At 31.6% G+C, this 10,508-nt stretch overlaps 1 protein-coding gene across 6 annotated transcripts in view; it reads right to left on the reverse strand.

The window, feature by feature from the left end:
• The window catches only part of LOC134708507 (NGFI-A-binding protein 1-like), a 56,696-nt gene extending 46,723 nt beyond the window's left edge, over positions 1-9,973 (reverse strand). The window contains exon 1 of one of the 6 annotated variants that reach the window (XM_063569112.1): positions 9,880-9,973. In XM_063569112.1, coding sequence (XP_063425182.1) covers positions 9,880-9,928 — 49 coding nt within the window. In that variant the 5' untranslated portion in view covers positions 9,929-9,973. Of the gene's footprint in view, positions 1-2,728; positions 2,974-3,030; positions 3,256-9,879 lie in introns of those variants that run through there. The other 5 variants (XM_063569117.1, XM_063569115.1, XM_063569114.1 and 2 more) reach the window with 5 other exon arrangements.
• Between the last annotated feature and the right edge of the window lie 535 nt (positions 9,974-10,508).

Below are 10,508 nucleotides of genomic sequence, written 5' to 3' on the forward strand. Positions count from 1 at the left end.
TTTTGGCCCCTAATCCCTAAAATATTGGGATCAAAACTCCCAAAATCAATCCCAACCTTCCTTTTGTGGTCATAAACCTTGTTTTAAAATTTCATAGATTTCTATTCACTTTTACTTAAGTTAGAGTGCGAAAACTAAAAGTATTCGGACGACAACGCCAACCAGATAGCAATATATACGATGAAAATTTTTCAAATTTTGCAGTCTTATAAAAAGTTTCAAATTAATAGAGTGATAGACAAAACTCACATATAACCCTATGTTCTATTTTTAGTCATATCAGCCTTTTTGGTTGGCAAGCATGGTCATTGGACATAATTCTAAATGAAATTGTCTACAATAAAAGTTCTCAAAAATGTAGTAACAAGTTATTGATTAGTTCTTCATCAACTTTTTAAAATCATTCACATACTGTTTATAGTAATTTGTTACATTACTTGCACAGGTGCTGTGACTTCTGGCCTTTGAGCTGAAAGCTTGCATTAGGAGTTTAAGTACATGTATAAATTATTTCCCAAATCTGGCCCTTGCCAGTTACTGTCAGACTGTGCGCTAAGCTAAGATGCCAATGACTGATACATTACACTGTACAATATAAATCTAATTTTCAACCAATGAAAAGAAACACATTGTATATTGTTGTAGGTGCTATATAACCTCAAATGGACTCCATGGTTCATAAAGCACTATACAATTAGTATGTAACTTCTCATTTTAGGACTGGTCCAGTACAATATAGGACTCCATATTATGAATTTTCTTTTCATCAAATTGAATAGAAATTTCATAGTAAATATTGAGTAAACAGATTTTTATTGTTTAACTGCACATAATTCTAGAAGTCATACAGCAAAACAAATAAATTTTTACTAAACTTTGCCCTATATCCGTGACCTTGGCTTGGAAATTACTAGATATATCTTGAATCAAAATGATAAAATTATAAAAGAATCATCATTTTACATGCAAACTCAATGTACCAATGCTTTTTACTGATCAAACAGAAATAATGGTGTACCTTCTTCAAAGTACTCAAATATTGGCTACTACAATTTTATGCAGGCTTTCAAAATATCAATGTTAAAACAGTGCAAAAGACATAACCTTCTTCAGAGTAATGTCCAAAGTAAATGTGTGAACAGAATTACATTAGAGAATTCATACTACTCACTGTAAATTCAGAAATTATTGCAATGTTTTAATAATTGCAAAAAATAAAAAATGCTTATAATGGCAATAATTTAAACTTGCATATTGAAATTTTCTATCTAAATTAAACAGGTTTTTTTCCTCAATATTGCAAAAATTCAAATCTCATTTAAGTCATTTTGTAAGTCTCAAATGACAAAATCACACTAATTTCTGAATTTACAGTACTCTCAACAAATATTTAAAAAAGAATATATGGTATGATTGCCAATGAGACAACTATCCACAAAAGACCAAAATGACACAGACATTGACAACTATAGGTCACCGTACAGCCTTCAACAATGAGCAAAGCCCATACCGCAGTCAGCTATAAAAGGCCCCGATAAGACAATGTAAAATAATCTAGTTATTATGAGAATGGATAAATACATGTATGGGTAATAATTGTTCAACTTTACCATTAACGAAAGTGTTTGATGAAATACATTCATGTATAGCATAGTATTTAGAATTTGTCAAAAGTTTAAACCATGAAACAATTAAAGTATCCATATAGGTAAAATGCTTAACGGACAGAAAGTCACAGGACAAAAAAGTCACAGGACATAAAGTCACAAATTTGGTAGGACAAAAAGTCACAGGACAAATATATATGTGAATAACAAAATGTCCAGAGACAAAGCACAAAAAAAAAAGTTTTCCTAAGGAAATTGTATCATATGAATTCTAAACTAGCCAGGCAGGTAAAATAATTTAAATCAATTGAATTTGAACAAATATTTCTACATTTGTATTTACTAATACCATCTACATGTACTGTAGGTACAAAGGGATTTATAATTACAAACTTGGTTTCTTAAAAGCTAAATTAATACTAGCTGGACTGGATAAAATTTATAATAGTAATGTAAGAACCTCATTCAGGATGAAAAAAAATATTTGATTGCTTATATACAGGAGAACACTACATACAAATACAACATTTCTGTACATTAAGCTGGGTTTCATTTTAATACATGTACATTTGTATACAAAGATAAATTCAATACATTTAGCTGGGTTTCATTTTAATACATGTATAGAAAGATATTAAAATTCAATATACATGTAAATGTACATCAAACATTTATCAATTACATTGTAATTATTTATGTTGTAATTCCAGAGTTATCATCACATTGTGGACAATTAAATTTCATTGTGTATTTGTCTGTTAATTCAATACACAAATTCAGCTTTGTAAAAAGGGGAATAACTCCTACAATCCACTATACAGGTTATTATTTAAAATACAGTAACAGCAGTATTCTACTTAAAATGAAAATGAAAGAACAGACTATTTTAATAATTGTTTGAATGCATAAACATCATGTTCTTAAGAACATACATCTAGAGTTTAATAATAATAAAAGGGGGTATGTATCAGAGATGAACCGGTATACAGATCATAATATTATTTTTGTATCCTGTCATTAAGGTCATTGTGTGATTCTACAAATAAAACCCCCGTTATAGATGCTTGAATATGTTCAACCTCCAATCTACCATACCATCTAAAATTTTACATAAAATTTACCCCTTTGAGTACCTCAAACAAAAACCGACATGGCTTCTCTCTCCCATTTCCACCCACTTTCCATACTTCCGCGAATTTGACAATATTTCGTGTACACTATTATTAAATAAAAATAACTCGTGTTTTAATCACACTTTGATACATTACGATGAATCCATTACACAAAGAGTTACCGTGTAGATAAATAATACACAAACAAGCTGCGTTGTTCCCATGACCCCGGGGGTCGGTACATAATCGACTTATCGTCTGCACATTGTGTACACGTGTCTATAATGTTTACATCCGTATGTTTCACTTACCTTTGTTTTGTTTATATTCCCTTTTCTGTTATTTTTTAACAATGTGCTATGTCTATATTAAAGTAAATGACTTCCCGTCCCTGGTATCGTACGTCTGGGTGGGGGTTAATTTTCCATATATGGTCGATCGATCTACGTCACTACACTATAGTTCCTCGTGCCTTCATATCCCGACCCTGATTGGGCAGGATACCACGTGAATATTTGCTGTCGTGGGTAGGAACTTATGACGTATTTCCCCAGGAGGGTGTGGGGGTCATTAACCGGGGGAATTCAAACAAGTATAAGCGGATTACAAATATGATTTATTAAGTATCAACAGCTGATGGGGAAATAATTAGTTTTTATAAGATAAAAAAATAAAAGAAGTAATTTTAGAATAAGTTAATAATAGAAATAAAAAATTCCAAAGAGCTAGGATATTTATATCTAACTTGAATATTGAAGGTATTGGCCTTGGCAATATGTATATTTATAAAAACATACATCAAATCGGATCTTTTCAATTGGTTTCCGTTCAAAGATAGTTCTTGCTGTTACACAATACTTTTTTTACTGAATAATTAAAACTTAAATTTTAAAATCTGAATTCTTTCTTACACAAACATAACTTAATTTTGTACTAGAACAAGGATTTGTATAGTAGGAGAGTATTATAGAAAGTGATGCAAGGCGAGCTTGAATAATTATAACCGTAGATTTCAATCATGAGGCCACAAAAAAAACCTGATAAATTTGCCTGTCTCTATCAAGTATTTGTTCGTCCTAAACATGCATGAAATATTTGCCACTGGACGTTAAGCAACCAACAGTCAATCAATCAACATGATCAAGTATTTGTATAGTAATAAAGAAGTATATAAATATTTATATGTATATATATCTATATCAATGAACTACAGAGATCTACAGATAATCAAATAGATGCAATAAACCATCCAAATTTATTTTTTTTATTTTTTCAGTTGCCGTATAATCTAAATTGGAACAGAATCTATGATTTAAATGAAAATTTTATTGTTAATACCTATTAAAATAGTCGATCGATTCAATAATTTAATTCCAAGACTTCATATAATCATGTAATTCAAAACAGCATTCACACTCTTCGTAATGTCATCATCTTACCTCTGCATAATTTGTAGCAGGAAATGTATTAAAAAAATCCTTGTTGTAGCGTGAGAAAAAAAAATCTTTAATTTCCCTTATAATGTATAGTGTTATACAAATATAAAATATTTATCATATATAACAGTCCTGATTGTATCTGGGGCTAATATTGAAAAGTATCAGTTTGAAAAAAATAATCCCTTACGATTTTAAACTTCACCAACAACGATATTCAGAGGAATCCCGTATGGAGCCTCTTACAGCGGTAGTCGACCCCCGGTACGGTTAACATCTAATTTAAATATCATACCACTTGGATACGGGCCAGACGTTTTATGATCTCTCGGGGGAAAACTACTATTGAATTAACAATGAAGCGAAGATATTTAAAAACCACAAAACCCGTCCATATTGATCGCGTACCACCCGAAAAATGTCTCCGAATCAATCTTCCTTCAAATGCAAATGGTATACACATCTATTGATCTTTTCTCCTAAAGACTAACGCCCTACTGAATAGCTTAACAAGTCATTTCACAGACTGAACACACCCACCAGAAGTTAGTTTACACATCACAACGTACAAATTGTGTATTTAAGAAGAAAAAAAATCGTGTATATAAGTCAGCCAGTTCGTTATAGAGAAAATAAAAAAGAGGCATATATATTTTTTTATCCGATACAATTGAAATGGTTAGAGTTTCTCGAACAAAGAAAAAATCGTTCTTTAAGCCAATTAGTTAGGTCTGGAATCTTATATATATGGGCGTACTAATATTACCTCATCTCTTGATATTTCGTGCCAGATTTGGTGGGGTGTTTTTCAGCATACTTCAAATAAGAAGTGATATCAACTAGCGTACTTGTATATGCAAGGGAAGGGTTAAGTCCAGTATAAACAGTCGATATATATATACCCTGCATGTATAGACCGAATTTCTAAGCCGATATATCACAGACACCTGTCTCATAATTTTTCATGAAAAGCCAGTCAAGGTCGTTAAACACTTCCATATATATATGATTTTTCAAAATGCCTTATTTAGTTATATTAAAGTATGTAGAAAAAAATTCTGAGACAAGTGCCTGTGCTTGTGTTAAATTAAGGCAAATAGAAAAAAGTTCTGCGACAAGTGACTATGGACGATCGATATGCACGGTCTTCGAACTTTTTTTCAGAACTATAGTTACTAGTACACTGGTTAGTGATTTTATGACCAATAAAGTTAAATATTTATTATTACTAGAATATTAATATTTATAATCACTAGTATTAGTATCAATACGGAAAATTTGAAATTAACAACTAAATATAAAAAAAATCAATTATAATATCTTGATATTGACTTAGAATTATCTTTGCTCATTCTATCTCTATTTTAAGTTTAATTTGAAATTGTTGCTGTTTCCCAAAATATCAATCCTTCATAGACAACCCATAATATGTATCTTTATTTCACGACTGGAATAAACAAAATAATTTTACTATGATAGCATGAATACACGAAATATGATTAATCTATCAATTAAAATAATTACTTATTTTGTTATTTATATACCATATGTAAACTAATAAGATTGGTTTGTTCAGTTAGTTTATTTGTATAATGTAATTAAAACTCGCCTCTGTTGTGCTCTTTCCAATAAATACTGAATTGAATAACATTGTTTGTTTCTCTTTATAACATTGATTTGTTGAACGCCCAGTGGCAAACAGTTCATTCATATGCAGAACGAGAACACTTAAGATAAAACTCGGCAGGTTCTGCAAACGGTGTTGACCGGTTTGAAGGCTGGTGATTTCGTCTACCCATGGAAAATTAGGATATCTAGAACTGTAGCACAAATACTATACTTTTGTTTTAAAGGGTTCTTAAAAGTCTTTTGAACCTTTAAATGCGAAAAGGATGCATGATGATCCTTTTCAGAGACGATCAGTAAACATTTAAATTTGAAAACACTTTTTTTAAATTTTCTGTATGCTTATGATATGAAAATCACTTAAAACTTATGTATATCAGAGTTGAAATATATCAATATTCTGACTGATCTACCTGCATAATTTTGTTTTTGTTTTCCAACGTGTGGTGGTATTTATAACCGATAACTTACCAGTCATGTCCGATATCTTTTGTTTCCGGCTCTATGCGACGAATGGTTTTGACCGGTACTTCAAATCATAAAAATACTTTTAAAATAAATGGTGACATTCATTGACTTGGTACAACTCATTCATACGAACCCACTACAAAGAGACAGATCTATATGAAATGATGATGTGATGACGTATTGTTATTTTGCGAACGAATAAAAGAATGTAATATTCAAAACCAAGAAACTCAAGTTTTCATATGTTAAAAAATCTCCATTATAAAAGAATGATTTGTTTAATATTAACACTAACTGGTTTAGAAAGAGGAAATCAACTTGAAAAGTACATATAATTTTCAGAGGGGTAGAAACCGGGGGTGGGGGGGGGGGACAAGGGTGCTTACTCACTTCACACACTCACTTTTTTAAATTAACATGAATAAGAACACTTGCTAACTTCTTAACAATTCGACTACGGAAGGTATTTCTGTTGTTTATATTTCCAGACTGAGAGGTTACCCTCTGATCAACGTTCGTCCCACAAAACTATATATTTATTATGCAAATCATTGATGGTAAGTTATTTTCAACAGGGACACACAAGGGTGGAAGAAAACAAAACACCCACTGTACCTTTACATCATAAATCGGGAACCTAGTCCAGCCCTTTTGATTTTTTGTGTCAATGCAAGTGGCAATAGAAATAGCAAGCATATATATATATATATACTATATGTAAATCAATGAGGACGGATATCATCAGGAACGGTAGATACTACATCAAATATACACCTTCACTTATACCTTATATAGAGCTCATAAATATATCCTTCTAAAAAAATAAGTTATTTTGTGACTCATATATATTAAGCTGGTTCTCAGCTGACTACTACACTTTGTCCATAGGTAAGACGTTTGAGGGAAGCACTATACAATCGGTTTGTAAACATGTTACTCATGTATTAGATGCAACAATGATCAACGTTACATTTTATAAAAAAAAGCTGTTAGGGGTAGATCTAGCACATTAAAATGTTAGAACTGTTTTGTTGTAAAAAGAACTACTAGTATTGATTATTTTTTATATACATTTTCAATGTACCACCTCTGACTTATTCACGGTATTAGCTTCACAAAGTATAGTCCGAGATGTCTCTGAAGTCCAACGACTGTTTTGTCAGACAAGCTTGGGCCGTAGAGGGACGCCCGGTGGGTCCATAGGCTGTTTTGTCAGTTAGTCAGACAAGCTAAGACCACGGGACGGCCCCGGCTTGTCTGGAATAACAGCTGTTGGACAATAGCAATCTCTGACTTCACAAAGTACTGAGCATGTCTGCACGCTATCATGATATACTCTTAACAGAGATGCAACTGCCTCAACAACGAGACTACTAAAGCACAAATAGTGTCTACTAATACTTTAGAATATAACACGTCACATGCGTCATAATGGTCTCTCAACTGAATGCTTGGGTAGTCATAATTGCACACGGATGTGTGCCACTTTTGGCCCTTTGGGTGCAATCAACAGTTTTTTTCTATGACGTCACATTTTTAGGGACCATGCATAAGTGACCCTTAGTGGTGGACTGATTAATAAAGATACTTGTATAAAACTTGATATCACTGGAATCAGAATGTTCTCTAGTTTATAATGAAATAAAAATAATGTGTACTTTTAATATATTAAAAACATTCCATCCAATGAACATGGGGGAAAAAAGCTCTAATTTTGACAGAAAAAAACTTGAAACCAGGTCATGTGCACAGACATGAAGACATGATCCATGCACATTTTTCATAATCAAAACTGTATGAAATTTGTAGGTTTTTACCTAGCCTTTCAAAAAAATCTTGTTTCAGGGTACGGTTTCCTGCTCCGAAAAGAGCTACAGTGGCTGCAAATAAGTTTTCAATTTTCACTGCCAAAAAAACAGGATGTTTACAAAGTTGTCTCCCCTCAAAACATGTAAAGTTAATTTAATTTTTAAAAATATTTCAATCATTCAACCTGTTTTAATTGAAAGCTAATTAACTATTTTTTTCAATCAAACACAAAAAACATGATACTTTTGCACCAATTGAGTTAATAAACAGGGGTTTCCCTCCATGGTTATTTTTAGTCAGGGAATAACCCCTAGTTTTTTATACGAAACTGTTTATAGCACCCTTAAGGCAAAACTTTATATTCAATATATTAAAATTTCTTAGCTTTTCTGAATCTGTACACTATACCGATTAAAATGATGTCTTACTTTAAGGATTGTGACCACGAATAGTGATAATACAGCTCTTTTCTCATGTCGCGTAGTACTGACATATTGGCCAGTGGCAAACAGTTAAACCAGCTAATTCCAAACATTTCCTGTATCTCATTTTCATCAGTTTTACAAAGAAAATAATTCATAAAATAGGGTTTCTTTTCAATAAATAGAATAAAAACTATGAAATAAGCATGACTAAAGTTACTTGAAATATATTTTGTCCCTAGTATTATGTGAACTAAGTTATAGCTGAGTTGAGAAAAATATGGAAAAAGTGTTTTTCTTAGGAATGGCACATGTACCTTTAAGACTATAAAAAGTACCAAATATATAATATAATGAATTAAGATTTATGTCACACTGATCAGTAGTAAAGGTCAAAGTAGAAAATATCTACACTTTAAATGTGCAACCTATGGTTTCAAATATATGAGAGATTAAATAAAATATCATGACGTCGCAAAAAGATGCAAAAAACTTCAATATTCGCACAGAGTCTGGTTTTCTTATTTCTGGTTGCTATGTACAAATCTGTAATATTTGCATTAAATATACCAAACTGATGCTTTTAAATTAAAGTATACATGCCGTACAATATTTTTCAGAATTATTTTACTCCATTCGCATGCACTTTTCTATGCTAAAACATCACTATAATATATATTTGTCCCTTTAAGGGTGCAATCAACAGTTTTTTTCTATGACGTCACATTTTTAGGGACCATGCATAAGTGACCCTTAGTGGTGGACTGATTAATAAAGATACTTGTATAAAACTTGATATCACTGGAATCAGAATGTTCTCTAGTTTATAATGAAATAAAAATAATGTGTACTTTTAATATATTAAAAACATTCCATCCAATGAACATGGGGGAAAAAAGCTCTAATTTTGACAGAAAAAAACTTGAAACCAGGTCATGTGCACAGACATGAAGACATGATCCATGCACATTTTTCATAATCAAAACTGTATGAAATTTGTAGGTTTTTACCTAGCCTTTCAAAAAAATCTTGTTTCAGGGTACGGTTTCCTGCTCCGAAAAGAGCTACAGTGGCTGCAAATAAGTTTTCAATTTTCACTGCCAAAAAAACAGGATGTTTACAAAGTTGTCTCCCCTCAAAACATGTAAAGTTAATTTAATTTTTAAAAATATTTCAATCATTCAACCTGTTTTAATTGAAAGCTAATTAACTATTTTTTTCAATCAAACACAAAAAACATGATACTTTTGCACCAATTGAGTTAATAAACAGGGGTTTCCCTCCATGGTTATTTTTAGTCAGGGAATAACCCCTAGTTTTTTATACGAAACTGTTTATAGCACCCTTTTCTAGAAAAAAAGTTGATACCAGAATCAGTACTATTCTTTATATACTCAACTGTTTTTTGATGTAATAAGAAAGAGCCTTGTGAATTTAGAACCATGCATCCTTAAAATCTTGACTGAAATCCCCGCTACTGAACTTGGATGTTTATAAAATACGGAAACTGTGCCGTGAAGTACACGATTATATCCGTAATAATAACATTGTTCATTGGTATGATCGATGACGATTCGTTCTAGAGGAACAACATGTTTGTTCACAGTAAAACATTTGTATGATAAATAATGAAATTTATGTTACAAGATATCAGGAAAAGCAACGACAAATTGAATGGTCACCGAAAGGTGCGGATCAAGTTTGTTTGCGTGTGTTTGGTTTGACCGTCATATATGACTATGATATATATCGAAAATAACAGAAAGTAGAATAAAGATTTGTCAGATCTTCGGAGTTATTGAAGCGTGAACACACTATATGTATTTCAATACTTAGGTCTTAAATGTGGAAGAGGTTTTAAAAAAAAATATGAATGCAGTAATCATCAAGATTTAAAAAAATCATCATCAAAGTTACTAAGGTAAGTTTTGGTACTCGTCAAAGCGCAGTGCACACAAATAGAATGGTTTAAATGCATTCCTATTAGGCTGTTCGATGCACTCGATCTCTTTTTCCGGAGACTTTTTT

Source organism: Mytilus trossulus, chromosome 2, assembly GCF_036588685.1.
Source record: "Mytilus trossulus isolate FHL-02 chromosome 2, PNRI_Mtr1.1.1.hap1, whole genome shotgun sequence".
Taxonomy (NCBI): Eukaryota; Metazoa; Mollusca; class Bivalvia; order Mytilida; family Mytilidae; genus Mytilus; species Mytilus trossulus.